A 20,091-nucleotide genomic window follows, 5' to 3' on the forward strand; every position below is an offset into this window, starting at 1 on the left:
ACGCTCCAAACCGCAAGATTAAAATACACTAATAAAAGGCTAACCAATGACAATGAAAGTAAGCACACACACCCTGAATACGCAAGCAGCGTTGAACCAACACCAGTTAAGTCACTGCTGAGGCCAGTACACGCCAGCCTACACCAAAGGAACTCAAGTTCACCAATGGGTAAGGAACTCTTACTATTTATAAATGAGAGAAATCTCACAGAGGAACCTTTAAAATGTACATTTCTACATTTGGAATATAAACTCCATCCAGGAAGAATGAGCTCTGTAGTGAACTGAGCTGGTCTGATCTTCTCAGTCAGAGACTGGAGGAATGGAGTTCATATGATTTGTTTTTAATGATGGACAGGTGAAGCTCAATAACTTATAAACGCCATACAATTCAGTGTCCTAAATGTGAAAGTTGCTTTCCTAACAGAGTAAAAAGCAGTGATTTTTCTGTTTATCCTGCATTAATTGTGGAACTGGCCAAAACACCATATTTTCTGGCATTTAATTAGTAAAATACAGTTTATTGACCCTCTTGACTTTCCATAGCATTAGGGTACAGCTGGAAGAGCCTATAATTTATAAACAGAAAAAAAAACACAGCAAAATAATCAAATATATTCAAATAAATTAAATTAAATCAAACCAAACCAAACCACAACAAGCATATGTTCTAAAATACACTAGATGTATAAACAAATGTATATTTAATACACTGCACCTCACTGAATAAATAAACTAAAACTTGCTCCTCCTGACACTGAGAGGAGTGATGAATTAACAGATAAATGTTAGAACTCCGCTTGCTCTAAGAGCTTGAGAGGACACAGTGGAGAAGACAGTCCAGAGCTTTGTAGATGTTCAGTCTGTGTTTAACTAAGTATCAGTTAAAGATCTATTAAGTGAAACTGAAGTGGACGTGTCACACAGAGCTGAGGATGTTTTGTCCAGTTCTGATTCTTCTGTAACATTAGGATAAGATAATAAGATAAACACAGGGACACTTATTCTACCGCGACCCTGAAATGGAAAAGCGGAAAAGAAGATGAATGAATGAATGAATGACACTTATTCTGTAATAGCTATTGTACTCAGTTCAGTCCTAACTGAAAATCTGATGAGAACTAAACAGATGAGATTAAGAGGAGATTTTCAGAAACAGGAGCGCACATGATCCACTGTTTGAAGATGAACTGATGAAGGAGTGGAATCAGGTGTGTTTCTGCTTTATTGGAATGAAAAGCTGCAGTAACAGCACCTCTTTGTGGAGAAGATTAGACCCTGCTGATCTGTGCAGCTGAACTCTGTGTTATAACAGCAGTGGAACCTTCATTATATATCTAGGATTTCCTACTGAATATGGATCCAGAACAGTCTGAATAATTAGTAATATCTGATGTATTGATCAGGTTCTCCACATTATTCAGTCTGTGTTCTGATTCTCCACAGAGTCCAGAAGAAGACTCCTGACAGGACCAGGAAGAATATGGAGTCAATATTCAAGGTGTGTGTGTAAAACACTGGAGGTGTGTGTGTGTTCCAGTGTTGTTATTATAGGACAGTAATTAAGGCTACTGTTTATTCACTGTAGCAGTGTTATGATGGAGAGTGATGTAGAGTTTAGTGATGGACAGTGATTCTGGATTTTCTTAGAATAATAAAATATAAATAATTATCACTTCCACCCCTCAGCTCACACTGCACTGTCTGACAGACTCTGTGTTAATATTTCTATTTTAATCAGGAGCTGGAGCAGAGAGTGATCTCTGTGGTGAAGAATCATCTGAAGAGTTTTATGAAGCTGCTGAGTGAGGATTACCCAGCATGCTCTGAGAGAGAGGAGGAGGAGGAAGAGGAGGATGGTGTTAGAGACGGAGTGATGAAGATCACACTGAGCATCCTGAGGAACATGAACCTCACACACCTCGCTCACACACTGCAGAGCAGTAAGACTTCAGGGTCCAGTGTTTACTCTTTATACACTTTAATAGAAACAGATCAAATAATCAGGATGATGTAACATTAAAAACACTGTCCACTCGTTTTCATACTTTTCTGCTGACCATGAGTTGTGTGTTTAGTGGTGAATGTGCTCTGAAGCAGCAAAGAGAGAACAATGTGGGTTTTTTCATTAGAGAAAATCTAAATTATATTTCTTCTGTTGTACTTTAGTGGGTGGGGCTCTATTTGACTCATGTGACACCAGGTCTGACACATATCTGAGTGACCAATAAGTTACATCCCTCCACTCTGTAGACATTGCCTTCAGTAGAGTCAGTCTCTAAAGCCCTGTTGGGAGTGGAGAAATGTCTCAGGGGGATGGCTCCTTGAATTAAACATTGTCCACCTCTCCTCAATGATGGACCTTCTGTAAGACAGAGTCACACATGTGTGAGGAAAGCAAGGATGTTTTATTTAAAATTAGAGATGGAAAATTTTACAGAGATGTTTCTTGGTCGAGACTTGGTTACTCTCTCCCACCGTCAGTGGGAGCAAACACATGTTATAGAAAATGTTATCACCGTCATTTGTTCCATAAACAATCTTCCCCCAAGCATCAAGATTATAAACCAATGATACACAGGCAGAGAAGAGACAAACAACTCAGAAAGAGTTCAGTGACCTAAAACAACGTATAAGAGAATCAGAAAACCAATAATGATCAAGGACATGCAGTTGATTAATTACAGTTAACACTACTACATATTCTGGACTAAGCTTACACACCCTGAGTTCTAAACACTGAGGAGTCACTTGCTAATAGCAGTTACAGCTACATAATAATGATTCAATAAATTTGATTAATAAATACAGCATCCTACAGACCAGCTGTCCACATCAGATCAGAATTTGATCAGATGCACCCTTGACATACCACACAGCGATTGGCTGAGTGGTCACAGCAATCTTGTGTTTCAGTAGTAATTGTTGCAAAAGCCATTTGATGATGTACTGCATTAGTACAACTTTCAGAACCAGGATGAGTAAACCCAAAACACCAAAAAAAAGAATATATTCCACAATTAATATGTCCATTTCTCCAAGACTTTCAGCTAACCAGTCAAATCATTCCATAATTTATTCCCTGTGCTTGTTCTAAAAAAACTAACTGTTACTGGCTACCACAATTATTATTATTTCTTTTAGTGTTTCTTAAAGTTGCCATTTGAAAAGCCTTTAGTTTTTTGTCATATCTGTGATCTGCTTTTTTTCTACAAAATTAAACAACTGAAGGAACATCCTCAGAGACTGGTGATTCCATAATTTTTGCCAGGGGTTGTAAATCAGCAATGGGACATAATGAGCCCTCATCTTGTGAGTGCACATTATGTATCTTCATCCTTTTAGCAACCCCCAGCCATAAGAATGCTGGTTCTGTTTCCAGATTCTGACTGGCATACTGCCCAAACTTACCCTTTTTAGTAGGTGGATTTGCTAACTTCAGATGGGTGGCATGAATCCAATTATCTATTCCTTTTAGCTTTGTGGCTGCATTTGTTACCAACAAAACTTGATAAGGGCCTTCCCACTCACCTTCAAGAGCAATTTTTTGAGGTTTATGCACCATTACACATTGACCTGGCACTAAACTATGTCCCCCCTGAGGTGAACTTGATGTTCTGCTTGTCGAACCGCACTGCTAAGGGCTTCATAGTGTTTAGTCAGAGCGTCAGAGGTCAAGTGGACATCAGCTTTGCGCAGATCAATAGTTCCTGGTAGTGACGTTAGTTGTCCAGTAATCACCTCAAATGGACTCAAGCCAGTTTCCTTCTTATGAGTAGCACGGATGCTACAAAGTACTGCTGGAAGGGCTTCAGCCTTCCTGATGCATCTTTGACAAGCATTCCTTGATGGCACGGTTCATTCTTTGCATCTGACCTGAGGCTTGAATATGGTAAGGACAGTGAAATGCCCAACGGATATTCAGCATTCGGCTCACTTCACTACATACCGTGCCTGTGAAGTGAGTTTCTTGATCAGAATCAATTTTGTCTGGAAGGCGCCATCTTGGTAAGACGTCTTTCACCAGCACCTTTGCTGTGTGGGTTGCCATGCCCCGTGCTGTTGGAGAACATTCCACATATCTCGAGAACTTGTCCACAAACACTAAGACATCTTGAAACCTTCCAAATTTTGGCAGAGTGATGTAATCCATTTAAGGATGTCTGAATGGACCAGGTGGAGTGGGTGATCCCACAGCAGGAGTTTTCATTCTTGTGCTAGGATTGCTTTTCTCACAAGATGCACAGCTTTAAAGAACATAACATGCTTGTGCTCTAAACTACAGGTTCCACCAGACTTGATTGAAACATTGAGTGATTTTGTTAACCCCCACATGTCCCAGCGAGTGAATCTGAGTCACTAAGTAGGAAAGCAGATATTCTGAAGCCACTAGACATGTCCCATGTCACAAGATGGCATCTTTGTGTAACATGACACCATTCTCCATCCAGCTCCAGACTTCATCCCTTGGAACATCCTGTTGCATCTGTTTGATATCAGAAATGGCTTGAACTTTCTTGTCTTATTCAAGTTTAAGACGACAGACTTTGGCATTGTTTGTGTCCTTGTTTCCATTTTCATTGCCTCCATTTCCATTGTTGGCATCTGCTAGTGCATTTCTTGGAGCTGTTGATGTATTTTCATTTGTGTGTGCTTTGACCTTTAAGCATGTGACTTCTTTGGGCAGTCTTAATGCTTCCAAAAGTTAATGGACCAATTGTCCATTTTTTACTAGTGTTCCTGCAGCGGAACCGCTCTGTTTTCACAGCTGGCCAAAATCATGGACGACACCGAAACCATAGCAGGTATCAGTGTAAATGTTGGCAGTATGGTCTTTCGCCAGTTTACATGCTTCTGTCAGAGCTTTCAATTCAACTTGTTGAGCTGATGTTCCTAGTGGCATTTGACCTTTTGCCAGGATATCCACTTCGGATATCACTGACAATCCAGCTCGTCTAACCCTGTCTTCAATTGCTGAAGAACCATCAGTAAAATGAATGAAGTCAGCATTTTGCAAAGGAAATTATTTGATATTCTAGTGCTGGTCCACTTACAGTGTTGTCACAACATCTTCACACTCATGGTTGTCAACCTGTCCAGGCGTCATCAAAATGGAAGGGTTGGACACACTGGACCTTTCAATGATAATGTGGGGTGCTTCCAAGACTGCTAACCAATTTCCCCATCTACTTGCTGTTACTTGAGTGAGTCTGCTCATTGTCAACAGAGCATGAACAGCATGAGGACATTTCACTATTAACTTTTGATCAAGCACCTGTCCTGCCACCATTTTTATTGCCAAATAAACTGCTTGGACAGCTTTTAAACATGGCCCAAAACCCAGAGCTACATGATCAAATTTTGCTGAGTAATAGCCCACTAGACGTTGCTCACCACCATGATCTCGTGTCAATACGGCTGTCATGAAGCCACTCCTTTCACTTTGTGGCCTTTGTTGCCCAAGAAGTTGAGAAAGGCTTTAACGTCAGCTTTGTGCTCACCTTCATTTTCGGAAGCAATCAAAATACCATCCACAAATTGGATAAAACAGATGTTATTTTGGGCATGTCTGAAGATCTTAAATGTGTTTACCAAGCTTGGTGGTACAAAGTTGGGCTGTTGTGAAGACCTTGTGGAAGTCTTGTCCAGGTGTACTGTTAACCATTGACAGAGAAAGCTAGCCATGGTTGTGACTCCTTGGCAAGTGGGACTGATCAATAGTTGTTGGCCATATCAATGACCAAAAAGCACTGATGTTCAGGCTTCAAATTGTTAAAGATTTTTGAGGGATAAGCCACAAGATGTGTTAGCTTTTCATTTGTTAGCTTCACGATAATCAATCGTTAGCTGCTAATTTCCATTACCTTTCTTCACCAGCCACGCTGGACTATTAGATACACTTTGGGTTTTGATGAGAAACCTTGAGCTTCAAGCTGCTCAATGATTGGTTAGATACCAACAATTGAGTCTCTGTTAATTGTGTATTGTCTGGTGCAAGGTGATGCTATTCCAGTCAGATGAACTGCTGGCATGTGCAAAAGCCCACAGTCATTTTTATCTGTTGACCAAATTTGGTGCTTTGAGAGATCATTTTTCTGTAGGCTTCTCAAATGCCAGGTGACCTTGCCTTCTTCAATACACAGATTTGAGTTCAATTGCAGCAATACATCCAAGACCAGTAGGCAGTAAATTTGACCTACCCAAAAGAAGAAACCCATCAAATGCAGCCAGCTCTTTAAAGATAAAGCCATCAGAACTGTGCTCACTAAAGAAGTGGCTGGAACTGGAAAAACAGTCTCTGTGAAGAAGTTCATTCTGGACTGGGCTGAAGGAAATGAAAACCAGGACGTCCTCTTTATATTTCCACTTCCTTTCAGAGAGCTGAACCTGATGAAGGAGAAAAGGCTCAGTCTGATGGAGCTTCTTCATCAGTTTTTCAGAGACACAAAAGAATTAAAACCAAGAGACTATGATCTCTATAGGGTCCTGTTCATCTTTGATGATCTGGATCAGTGTCAACTTCATCTAGATGTCCTCCAGAAGCCTCTACATCATGTTCCACATCCCTGTCTTCTGCTGGATCTCAGCCACAGTCCAGTTTTTCAGTTCTGACATGCTGCTCTCAGCGCTACAGCAAAACAACCCCCTGTAGGAGAGACAGATAACTCTGGCTAAATAAAGATGACTACCAATGAAAAGTGGAGAATCTGCCTCTCGCTGCGGCTGAGGGAGAGCTGCGTGTTTCTGTCTTAACCCATCGGCAAGTTTGACCTCAAAATTTTTTTAGTGTTCAAATACGGGACTATTCTGTATTTTATAGGACGGTTGGCAACAGTACATGTGCGTAACACTGAACCCCCAAATGCTTCCCGGGGGCCAGGGATGGCTGCTCACCACTCTGGGTGTCTGTTCGCAGCCCCTAGTGCACAACAAACTCTGTATCTTTAACTTGTTCAATGTTGGACCCATCCAGGTTTTCTGAACTCTGGTTCTCTCCAGGAGTCAGTCCGTGTTCACACTAGACCACAAAATCAGGACAGATTATCAGAGATAAATGCATCAAGTCAATAAAATGTCATGGTTTAACCATTGTTTACAGTGGATTCAGATCGTGCTTTTTACATGTAACCCAGCGGGTCAACATAGTTGGGTGCATTGACTATAATATAAACTCGCCCACTGTGTTTGAATGTCACACAAGAGGCATGATTAAGTCAATCAAATAATATGGGAGATAAGACGTCTTACAAGAATTCATAAAATAAACAGCAGCAAACATTACATAATCAGTTTTATTACTTCATGAACAGCTGGGTTAACGGTGTGTGAGATAAATATACACTTTTCATCCCAATTAAGAAAGTATACTTTTTATTGACACAATCATGTCAATGAGCAGCTGGGTAAATCTCTCTGCTTCTGGATTATACTGAGCTTCTTCAGACATTTCAGGAGGTTGTTTTGGGTCACAGCTTTATAACTTCAGCTTTAGCATTGCTGTGGAAAAACATTCATTTCTAAACTATGTTAAGATTGTGTATCAAATGACAAAAAGTACATTCTCTGTAGAAGAGAACCAGAGCTATGTTGTAATCGTAAATAATTAAGAAATACATTTATTCAAAAAACACCCAAAATGAATGGGAGTGAATGGAGAGCTATCCTCAAATGGTCCTCTCTTGGTTCTGCCATTTATTTCATGTGGCATGCTTTGGAGGGCAAATCCTGGGGACCTGGTTGGCCTGATTATAAACCCAATTCTAATATTCAATCTGTGCTTCCTTTTATTTTATATTGTGTTTATGGTTAAACTAAACCTGAATGAAAATATTTAACATGATTTTACTGTGATTTCTTCCTCTATTTTATTAGAATTGGCTGCTTCTTCGCATCGAAAGTTGAAATCAACCATGAAGAAAAAGTTCCAGAAAATTAATGAAGGAGTCCCTAATCATGGAAGCTCAGCTCTTCTGAATGAGATCTACACAGATCTGTACATCACAGAGAGAGGGAGTGGAGAGGTCAATACTGAACATGAGGTCAGACAGATTGAGACAGTGTCCAGGAGACCAGCAGCACAGGAGAAACCCATCAAATGCAGTGAGCTCTTTAAAGATAAAGCCATCAGAACTGTACTGACTAAAGGAGTGGCTGGAATTGGAAAAACAGTCTCTGTGCAGAAGTTCATTCTGGACTGGGCTGAAGGAAAGGAAAACCAGGACATCCTCTTCATATTTCCACTTCCTTTCAGAGAGCTGAACCTGATGAAGGAGAAAAGGCTCAGTCTGATGGAGCTTCTTCAACAGTTTTTCAGAGACATAAAAGACTTAAAACCAGGAGACTATGATCTCTACAGAGTCCTGTTCATCTTTGATGGTCTGGATGAATGTCGACTTCCTCTAGATTTCCAGAACAATGAGGGATTGTGGGATGTAACACAGTCAGCCTCAGTGGATGTGCTGCTGACAAACCTCATCAAAGGGAATCTGGTTCCCTCTGCTCTCCTCTGGATCACCTCTCGACCAGCAGCAGCCAATCAGATCCCTCCTGAGTGTGTTGCCCAGGTAACAGAGATACGAGGTTTCAGTGACCCTCAGAAAGAGGAGTACTTCAGGAAGAGGATCAGTGACCAGAGCCTGGCCAATAAAATCATCTCCCACATCAAGTCCTCCAGAAGCCTCTACATCATGTGCCACATCCCAGTCTTTTGCTGGATCTCAGCCATGGTTCTAGAGAGAGTTTTGGGTGGAGCAGAGGGTGGAGAGAGCCCCAAGACTCTTACTCAAATGTTCACACACTTCCTGATCTTTCAGATCAAACACAAGGAACAAAAGTACCAGGTAAAACAGGAGGTTGATCCTCAGAAAACTAGAGAGTGTGTCCTGGCTCTGGGAAAACTGGCGTTCCAACAGCTGGAGAAAGGCAATCTGATCTTCTACGAGGACGACCTGAGAGAGTGTGGCATTGATGTCAGAGAAATATCAGTGTACTCAGGGGTCTGTACCCAGATCTTCAGAGAGGAATTCGGGCTGCATCTGGGGAAGGTGTTTAGCTTTGTCCACCTGAGTGTCCAGGAGTTTCTGGCTGCTTTATACGCATTACTCTCCTTCCTCAGCAGAGATCAACCAAAACAGAGTTCCACTGATCTCTCTAGGATCTTCAGAGCATCCACTATGTCAGAGTTCCTGAAGTGTGCAGTGGACAAAACCTTACAGAGTGAGAATGGACACCTGGATATTTTCCTCCGTTTCCTTCTGGGTCTCTCACTGGAGTCCAATCAAACTCTCTTACGAGAAATACTGACTCAGACAGGAATCAGATCTCACAGCAGAGAGGAGACAGTCCAGTACATCAAGGAGAAGATCAGGGAGAATCCCTCTCCAGAGAAAACCATCAATCTGTTCCACTGTCTCAATGAACTCAACGATCACTCTCTAGTGCAGGAAGTCCAGGAATACCTGAACAGAGGAGATTTTCTCAGTGGAGTCAGGTTCTCTCCTGGTCAGTGGTCGGCTGTGGCGTTTGTGTTGCTGAATTCAGAAGAAGAACTAGATGAGTTTGACCTGAGGAAATATAATCCATCAGAGGAAGGTGTTCTGAGACTGCTACCAGTGATCAAAGCATCCAGAAAAGCTGTGTGAGTTCATCGTTAATAAATGTTTATTACACTTTGAGATTTATTGAACATTTTTCTCTCACTGCATTCTCACTCATTTCCTAAATAAGAAAATGAAAATGCAAATAGCTTCTTGCAATTTTCTTTTCCAAACGTAGGTAAATAGAACAGCAAAATTAAAAATGAAGTGATATCTTCATTAGTGAATTCACTCAATTATCAGTCAAGCACGCGTAAGCACCTACAAAATATAAATTAAAAATAAATTATAAATTAAGGTGTGTTCAAGGGGGGGTGGCCAGGTTCAGTTCATGAAAATGTCCAAGAATGTAGTAGCAGTCACGTGTCCTTGAGCCCGCAGTTCAGACAGGGGGGGTGCAGCAGATCTCCATAGTGACCATTCCTCCGGAGGAGTTGACTATCAGCAGCTCCAAGGCCGCTGATAGCTGGGGCAGTCACAACAGATAAATTCAGCTTGTTAGAATCAGAGACCTGAGCTGAATTTTAAGATAATAGTCCCTCTGATTCAAAGTTCCCTTTTTTGCACTGGTCTTCCAAACGTTCAATCTTTGAGTTCAAAGCCGTTAGAATTGCTCCTTGATGGAATCCAAGCTTCTATTCACAGTCCCAGTCTGTGTGCCAATGGCTCTGCCCATCCCATCAATCATGTTGGTCAGTTTCCTTGGACTGTTTACAATTGACTCAACTCTTTTAATTTTCCGATAAACCAGGGCACTGCCTAAACCAATCAGCAGAAGCCCACGGTCATAAATCCAAATAGGTATACATCTTCAATGTCCTCAATGGAAAGAGATGCCAGATATACCACTTGCCACATCTCCCATTCATCCATGGCATATCCAGCCAGCGTCGTTCCATCAGGGCAGGTGGGCTCCCCCATGCCCAAGCTTCTCCTTGAGGAGATGGTGTTAATAGCGTTGAGAGACCAGTTGATCAATTCCATTTTTAATTTGAAGAGCGGTGTTACGAGAGACTTTGAGGATAGACAAGACAAGACCAGAGAATCTAAGCAGAAAAGAAAAGGATTGCAGAGGGAGAACATGCGACTGCCTCCCATGAGAGCGAGAGAGAAAAATGAATGGGAGTGAATGGAGAGCTACTCTCAAATTGTCCTCTCCTACCTCTGCTGCTCACTTCCTGTGGTTTGGAAGGCAACTCCTGGGGTCTGAGCTGAAAACAGAATCTTAAACAGTCACTTTGATTTTTTAATACATTTTTCATTTTGTCTTATCTGTTGCATACTGCAGTTGAAAATGAAAACCTAAATATATATTTCATTTTATTTTCAAACAAACCCATAATGTATAATTTTCTTTTCCTCATTAGTTATTTCATTTTAGATCCTGACACCAGTCAGCCTGGATTTCTGTTTACTGACATTTTGACCTGTTTGTTTCCAATTGTAACTTTTTTTTCACCTGTTATTTTTGATATTAAACATTAATATCTCAAACATTAACATTAACATGAAATAACATGCTTCCTCCTCCTCCACGTTACAGTGGCTTTTTAAAAAGCATCAAAATAATTAGTAATTTCAATGACATTGTAGTCATCATCCATGTTATTGAATTATATTAAAGAGTAAACAGGCTGTACTTCATACACCACAAGTGCACTTACTCTCACTGTGCATTACAAACAAATCAGCAAATACCCATTTATTAATTAGCAAAACTTTATTTTTAGTTAATGTAGGACACAGTACTTGTACTCAACCAACAGATGGCAGATGACCCGAAAGTGATCGTTAATATATTCCTAGCAGTCATGAAGGTAGGAGGTTATGTTCAGCATCCGGCAAAAATCTTTATTAAGCCATCAATGCTCCGGTTTAGTTTTAACAAGCTTAAAAATAAATAGTGGTATCAAAAAAAGTGTTTGCCCCCCTCATGATTTTTTCATGATTTTTTATGTTTGTCACTCTTAAATGTTTCAGATAATCAAACTAATTTAAATATTATTCAAACACAACACAAGTAAACAAAAAATTTATTTTTTGAATGAAGGTTTTTATTATTAAGGGAGAAAAAATATCCAAACCTACATGGCCCTGTGTGAAAAAATATTTGACCCCCCAGTTAAAACATAACTTATCTGTGGTTTATCATAGAGGTGGGTGATACCGGGAGTTTAAGTATTGATCCGATACCACATAAATACAGGGCCTGCATCGCCGATATTGATACCAATACTGATACCACTAGTCTTCACCCATATGGCATTATTTTTGTGCCACAATTCTGCACGCGCACGGATATTTCAAGCGAGCAAGAAGGTTTCTGCGTTCGCCTGGATATTTTTCTGCGCGTGCGATGTCTCTGACCTCAGTGTTTTATTTTTTTGTGTGTGTATGTGTAAAACTCAGGAGGGTTACTCAGGTGGGTTGATTTAAACCTGCCTTCCTCTCTCTACATTAACAGTTTTTGAACTGCAGTATTAAGCTTCCTTTAGAAAGTTATTTACTGGTCTCTGCCTGTATGTCCTTCCCACTTGCCGGTCAAGCCATCCGATCAGAAATTACATTTGTCATTTGATGTTTCTGATTGGCTAAAACTGAGGCACATTGTAATGGCTCTAAGTGTGGAGCGAGACAGGACAAAATTACCCCAAAGGCGCAGTAATGACTCATAAAAGAGGTCCCAAAAGAACCCACAACAACATCTAAAGAACTGCAGGCCTCACTTACTTCAGTTAAGGTCAGCGTTCATGACTCCACCATAAGAAAGACCCTGGGCAAAAATGGCCTGCATGGCTGAGTGCAGACGAACACCACAGCTGAGCAAAAAGAACATTAAGGCTTGTCTCAATTTTGCCAATTTTGATGATCCCCAAGACTTTTGGGAAAATACTCTGTGGACTGATGAGACAAAAGTTGAACATTTTGGAAGGCGTGTGTCCCATTACATCTGGCGTAAAAGCAAGACCACATTTCAGAAAAAGAACATCATACCTACAGTAAAATATGGTGGTGGTAGTGGGATGGTCTGGGGCTGTATTGCTGCTTCAGGACCTGGAAAACTTGCTGTGGTAAATAGAACCATGAAATCCGCTGTCTACCAAAACATCCTGAAGGAGAATGTCTATCCATCTGTTCATGACCTCATGCTGAAATGATCTTGGGTTCTGCAGCAGGACATGGATCCAAAACACACCAAGTCCACCTCTGAATGGCTGACATTCAGATGGTGACAAAGTGAAGACTTTGGAGTGGTCAAATTCCTGACCTGAATCTTATTGAGATGCTGTGGCATGACCTTGAAAACCCTCCAAAGTGGCTGAATTACAATTCTGCAAAGATAAGTGGGCAAAAATATCTCCACAGCGCTGTGAAAGACTCATTGCAAGTTACCGCAAGCGCATGATTGCAGTTGTTGCTGCTAAGTGTGGTCCAACCAGTTATTAGGTTTAGGGGGCAAGCACTTTTTCACACAGGGTTTGGATTTTATTTCTCCCTTAATAATAAAAACCTTTATTTAAAAACTGCATTTTGTGTTTACTTGTGTTGTCTTTGACTAATATTTAAATTTGTTTGATGATCTAAATCATTTAAGAGTGACAAACATGCAGAAAAATAAGAAATAATGAAAGGGGCAAACATTTTTTAACACCACTGTATTGTGACACAAAAGACTAAGACTAAGGGACCTCTGTGAGAGTGCCAGTGCTGATTTTACATGTAATTTCTAAAGTGAATGGCCTGTCCTTTAATAAATATATGTGACTGCGCTACAATTAAAAGAACACTGTCAGTGCCTAATCTCCCTTTTTTCCAAAAGAAATAAACATACACAACGCAGAGCAAAGAACATCAGAGTGTCAACTGAATGCACAGTTGGTTAAATGCATGTTACACCAGGGTTACATTAGCTTTAATAATAAAACATCTTCCAGTGTGAGAAGGAAATATCAGGCTCTAACAATTCAGTGAGTAATTATAGTTTCAAAAATAATGGACCATATCATCACTCCACCTCATCATACCATGTGCTGTATTTACTCGGTTTTTACAGACTTGCTGGCTGTAATCTCACCAAGGACTTCTGTGAAACTTTGGGGTCAACTCTACAGTCTGTAAACTACTCCCTGAAAGAGCTGGACCTCAGTAACAATGACCTGCGGGATTCAGGAATTGAGCTGTTCTCTGCTGGACTGAAGAGTTCACTCTGTAAACTGGAGATTCTCAGGTAAATCTTTCTGTAGAATCAATCCTGAATGAAGAAGTAGATTAGAAACTTTAACTCAAGTTTAAAACGATATATATCAATCTAGTTAACTTATTCTAAATGAAAAAAAGAAGGACATGGACAGTATCATCACAATTCCATGTGCTGTATTTACTGTTTTTACAGACTTGCTGGGTGTAAACTCACCTTGAAACATTGTGAAACCCTGGGATCAGCTCTACAGTCAGTAAATTCCTCTCTGAAAGAGCTGGACCTCAGTAACAATGACGTGCAGGATTCAGGAGTTGAGCTGCTCTCTGCTGGGCTGAAGAGTTCACTCTGTAAACTGGAGACTCTGAGGTAAATCTTTCAAAAGATGGGTTTAAAATAAAATATTATTTTCAGAATTTGATATGGAGTTATTTATTTTATTAAAGTTAAACTCAGATTTAGGCGTGTTTCTGATTCAGCTTATTTAATATTGTACTTTACAGGAAACATAAAATGTTTTATATTTAACATATTGAACATGTTTTCTTTAAAAGAATTGAGAAGTGTAACTTCAGGAAACATAAAATATTTTATATTTAACATATTGAACATATTTTCTTTAAAAGAATTGAGAAGTGTAACTTCACTCTTTGCAACATGCTTTCTATTTTACAGATCACCTATAAAAATGATTACATTTTTATATATTTTGTTTAAATTATTTTGTTAAAATAAAATGTGATACACACAGATGCCACAAATCAGTGCACTTTTAAATAGAAATATTAAATAAGGTGTCTATTGTATTTAAAACATTACTAAAAGTGCTCATATTCACACTATGTTCTCTACTCTATTTAACAATATACTGAATGTAATTTAAAAATACATTTGAATTATTAAGCAGTCTTGAGTGTGAGCCAATGTACTTTATTTGTATGAGCGGACTGAAAGAAATGTATTCAGCTTTCTCCTAAAGATTTAAATTATGGCGCTCATTTACTTTGGGTTTTGATTTTGCTGGATACCGAGTTTGGAACAAAAAGCTTCTCATCTTAAACAGCGTGTTTTTACTTCAGGAAACTTTCTTCATTAATTTACAACACAGTTTTTTACCTTTCAAACCTATGCATTAAATTAATATTTAGTTGTAAATGTTACTGTTTCATGATATTAATTATGTAAGTGTTGTTTGGTGTAATAGTGCCTATTTGGTGTAATAGTGCCTAATAGTAATATCATGTATGTCACATTTAACAATATCTTCACTCAGACCAACTGCCCAGATGAGAATAACTTCTATTTAGTAGTCTTGGGTCCATTCTAAACCTTTTTTTTTTATTATTATGGCCAACTGCTCAGAATAAAAAATATTAAAATATAAATAATAACCTGGGCGGCACGGTGGCGCAGCAAGTAGTGTCGCAGTCACACAGCTCCAGGGACCTGGAGGTTGTGGGTTCGTTTCCCACTACGGGTGACTGTCTGTGAGGAGTTGGTGTGTTCTCCCCGTGTCCGCGTGGGTTTCCTCCGGGTTCTCCGGTTTCCTCCCACAGTCCAAAAACACACGTTGGAAGGTGGATTGGCAACTCAAAAGAGTCCGTAGGTGTGAGTGTGTGTCTGTGTTGCCCTGTGAAGGACTGGCGCCCCCTCCAGGGTGTATTCCCGCCTTGCGCCCAATGATTCCAGGTAGGCTCTGGACACACCCTGAACTGGATAAGCGGTTACAGATAATGAATGAATGAATGAATAATAACCTTCCATGATCAGGGCCTTGTCATGGCAGAAGGGCTTGTGTGGTCTCATGACCTCCAGAGCTATGTCGTCGGGAGCTCTTAGCTCCCAGTAGGGTCTCCAATGGCGAACTGGTCTGGAGTGAAGATCTAGACAAACAGGATTCAAGAAGCATCCCTATGAGTACAACCATTAGAACTCAGTGTACCCTGCCTGGGAGAGGGTTACTGGGACCTACCCCTGGAGCCAGGCCTGGGGGTAATGTCCGACGGCGAGCGCCTGGTGGCCGGGCAGCCCACGTAACCCGGCCGGGCTCAGCCTGAAATGGCAGCATGGGAGGATCATGTGGGCTCACCACCCGCAGGAACCAGAGTAGGGGTGTGGTGCAATGCCCATTGGGCACAGAGCGGGGGTGAAGGGGCCCCAGGCATCATGGAACTTGTAAGCGGAAACTGGTTCTTGGTACATGGAACGTAAATGCACTGGGGGGAAAGAGCCAGTGTTGGTGCATGAGGTTGAGAGATACCAGCTAGATATAGTTGGGCTTACCTCTACACACAGTGTGGGCTCTGGAGCCAAACTCCTCAAAAGGGGTTAGTTTCTCCTACTCAGGAGTTGCACAGGATGAGAGGGGCCGGGCGGGTGTGGGGATACTCACAAGTCCCTGGCTGGCAGCTGTACAACTGGAGTTTGTCCCAGTAAACGAGAATGTCACCTCAATGCAGCTCCGGCTTGCATAGAGGAAAACTTTGACTGTTTTGTGTACATATGCACCGAACAGCAGCTCAGAGTATTCTGCCTTCTTGGAGGCAGCGAGTGTGGTTCTAGAGAGGATTCCATGCACCGACTCTACTGTTTTGCTGGGGGATTCAATGCTCACCTTGGCAATGACCGGGAAACTTGGAGAGGAGTGATTGGGAGGCCTGTCTGATCTGAACCCGAGTGGTGTGATATTATTGCACTTCTGTGCTACTCATGGTTTGCCCATAACAAATAACATGTTCGAACATAAGGTTGCTCATAAGTGTACTTGGTACCAGAGCACCCTGGTCAATGATCGACTTTGTGGTTGTGTCTTCTGACCTGAGGTCATATGTTTTGGACACTCAGGTAAAGAAAGGGGCTGAGCTGTCAACCAATCCCCACCTGGTGGTGAGTTGGATCCGATGGCGGAGAAAACTGCCAGACAGACCTGGTAAAAAAAGGTGTGCTGGGAAAAGCTGACAGATGACTCTGTCCAGAAGGATTTCAACTCTCACCTCCGAGAGAACTTCTCACATGTTCCGGAGGAGGTAGGGGGAATGGAGTCTGAATGGACCCTGTTCCGCACATCCATCATGGAAGTGGCTGCATATAGCTGTGGTCAAAAGCTTGTCGGTGCCTGTTATGGCGGCAACCAAAGAACCTGTTGGTGGACACCAGGCATGAGGGAAGCTGTCAAGTGGTCTCGGGGAACTTCAGATTCTGTGGATGGGTACCAGCAGGTGAAAAAGGCTGCAGCTGTGGCAGTTGCATGGAATGGAGTCTGAATGGACCCTGTTCCGGACTTCCATCGTGGAAGCAGCTGCATATAGCTGTGGTCAAAAGCTTGTCAGTGCCTGTTATGGCGACAACTCAAGAACCTGTTGGTGGACACCGGGAGTGAGGGAAGCTTTCAAGTGGAAGAAGGAGGCTTTTCGGGCTTGGCTGGCTCGGGGAAGGTCAGATTCTGTGGATGGGTACAGGCAGGCAAAAAAGGCTGCAGCTGTGGCAGTTGCTTAAGCAAAATCCAGTGCATGGGAGTAGTTTAGAGAGGCCATGGAGAATGACATCAAAGTGGCCTCAAAGAGGTTCTGGAAAACACTCTGACAGCTCAGGAGGGTGAGGGGGACACTGTCCAAGCTGTTCTCAGTAAGGATGGTGAAACTCTGAACTTGACTGAGCGTATTGTTGGGCATTGGAAGAAGCACTTTGAGGAACTCCTTAACCCGAGAAGCATGCCTCCTGTGCAGGAGGTAGGGCCAGAAGTGTCTGGGGTGTCAGATTCCATTTTCTTGGCTGAAGTCACTGAGGTGGTGAAAAAGATTCGCAGTGACAAAGCTCCAGGAGTGGATGAGATTCGCTGAGAGTTACTGAAGGCACTCAATACTATGGGGCTGTCTTGGATGATATGCCTATACAATATTGCTTGGACCTCAGGAACTGTGCTTTTGGATTGGCAAACAGGGGTGGTGGTACCTATATTTAAAAAGGGGATCGGAGAAAATGTGCCAGTTAACGTGGCATCACACTTCTCAGCCTCCCTGGGAAAGTCTATGCCAAGGTGCTGGAAAGGAGAATCCAATAGTTGAATCTAGGATTTTGGAGGAACAATGCAGATTTCATTCTGGCCGTGGAACTATGGACCAACTCTACTTTTTCACAGATGATTGAGGGGGCATGGGAATTTGCTACTCCACTTTACACATGCTTTGTGGATTTGGAGAAGGCATATGACCGTGTTCCCTGAGAGATTCTGTGGGAGGTGCTGAGGGTGTATGGGGTGCCAGGGTCGCTTTGGCAAGCCATGCTGTCCTTATACTCTTACAGGGATAGAGGGAAGAGGGATAGTGAGATTGACTGTAGGTTAGGTGCAGCCTCTGCAGTAATGCAGACCATTATGGTGAATAGAGAGCTGAGCCATAAAGCAAAGCTCTCAATTTACCAGTTAGTCTACGTACCCACTCTCACCTATGGTCATGGGCTCTGGGTAATGACCAAAAGAACGAGATCACGGATACAAGAGGCCGAAATGAGCTTTCTCTGATGGGTTGCTGGGTGTACTCTTCATGATCGGGTGAGGAGCTCAGTGACTAGGGAGGAGCTTGGAGTATAGTTGCTGCTCCTTCGCATTGAGAAGAGTCAGTTGAAGTGGTTCCGGCATCTGATGAGGATGCCTCCTGGACGCCTTCCACTGGGGGTATACCAGGCACGTCCAACTGTAAGGAGGCCCCGGGGTAGACCCAGGACACGCTTGAGGGATTATATCTCCTGGCTGGGCTGGGTACCACTGTGGATACCCCAGGAGGAGTTGGTGGATGTTGCAAGGGACAGAGATGTCTGGGCTTCTTTGCTCACCCTGTTGCCACCACAAGCCTGAAATGGACAAGTGGAAAAGATGATGATGATGATATAAATAATAAGAAATATTTTTCCATTCATTCATTATATGTAACCGCTTTTCCAATTCAGGGTCGCGGTGGGTCCGCAGCCTACACGTAATCACTGGGCGCAGGAACTCACCCTGGAGGGGGCACCATTCCTTCACAGGGTGACACACATTCACACCTATGGACACTTTTGAATCACCAATCTACCTACCAACATGTGTTTTTGGATCATGGGAGGAAACCCACACAAACATGGGGAGAACACACCAAACTCCCCACAGACAGTCACCTGGAGCAAGACTAGAACCTACAACTTCCAGGTCCCTGGAGCTGTGTGACTGCGACACTACCTGCTGCGCCACCGTGCCACCCTAATATTTTAACATGTATTAATTAAAATTATAAAAAAATGTACTATGTAATTTTAAAAATTATTTATGTAAGTATTGTTTGGTGTAATATTGTCTGTAATATCATATATATCTCATCTTCACTCAGACTTACTCTCCAGATGAGAATGACTTCTACTTTGTCTTGGGTTCATGCTCTATGCTTTATAATATATGTCCTGCTGTTCAGAATAAAACATATTTTAATTAATATTTATTTAGGAAATTTCAAAGTAAAAGAAGGTATTATGTACATTTAGCTGTGGTGTGTGTGTTCTATAACTTCATTGATTCATTTTAAACAGAGTTGTGTCTGCTGTAGTACAACTCTTGTTTCTCTGTGTAAACTCCATCTGTTACTTTCTGCAGATTATCTGGGTGTATGATTACAGAGGAAGGCTGTTCTTCTCTGGCTTTGGCTCTGAAATCAAATCCCTTTCACCTGAGAGAATTGGATCTGACCTACAATCACCCAGGAGAGTCTGGAGTGAAGCTGCTCTCTGATCTACTGCAGGATCCACACTGTGCACTGGAGAAACTACAGTGAGTTACACAGACACACACTGCAGTTTGATCTATTGCAGGATACACACTGTGTACTGGAGAAACTACAGCACGTCAGTCAAGGTTATTTTATCAAATCCTAACTTAAATAATGTATATATATATATCTATCTATATATATATATATATATATATATATATATATATATATATATATATATATATATATATATATATACAAACACACACACACATATATATATATATATATATATATATATATATATATATATATATATATATATATATATATATATATATATATACATACAGTAATCCCTCGCTACTTTGCGGTTCATCTATTTCACAGATTCGCTACTTCATGGGCTTTTTCAAGGGGGCTTATGTCCGTTATATCACGGATATTGAGGGAAAATCTAGGAAAACTGTGAAAGATGTGTAAATTAAAAGTATTTTTTTATTATTTACATGTATTAGACTAGGCCTGTAGGTGACAAAATATATCATTTACAAGTATTTCT

At 41.4% G+C, this 20,091-nt stretch overlaps 1 protein-coding gene across 3 annotated transcripts in view; it reads left to right on the forward strand.

The window, feature by feature from the left end:
* Positions 1-20,091, forward strand: part of LOC136701587 (NLR family CARD domain-containing protein 3-like) — a 44,043-nt gene that overhangs the window by 17,932 nt on the left and 6,020 nt on the right. For all 3 annotated transcript variants that reach the window (XM_066676198.1, XM_066676197.1, XM_066676199.1), the window contains 6 exons: positions 1,447-1,501; positions 1,742-1,943; positions 7,873-9,637; positions 13,651-13,824; positions 13,990-14,163; positions 19,415-19,588. In XM_066676198.1, coding sequence (XP_066532295.1) covers positions 1,447-1,501; positions 1,742-1,943; positions 7,873-9,637; positions 13,651-13,824; positions 13,990-14,163; positions 19,415-19,588 — 2,544 coding nt within the window. The remainder of the gene's footprint in view (positions 1-1,446; positions 1,502-1,741; positions 1,944-7,872; positions 9,638-13,650; positions 13,825-13,989; positions 14,164-19,414; positions 19,589-20,091) is intronic.

The sequence above is a fragment of the Hoplias malabaricus genome, chromosome 7 (assembly GCF_029633855.1).
Source record: "Hoplias malabaricus isolate fHopMal1 chromosome 7, fHopMal1.hap1, whole genome shotgun sequence".
In the NCBI taxonomy this organism is placed as follows: Eukaryota; Metazoa; Chordata; class Actinopteri; order Characiformes; family Erythrinidae; genus Hoplias; species Hoplias malabaricus.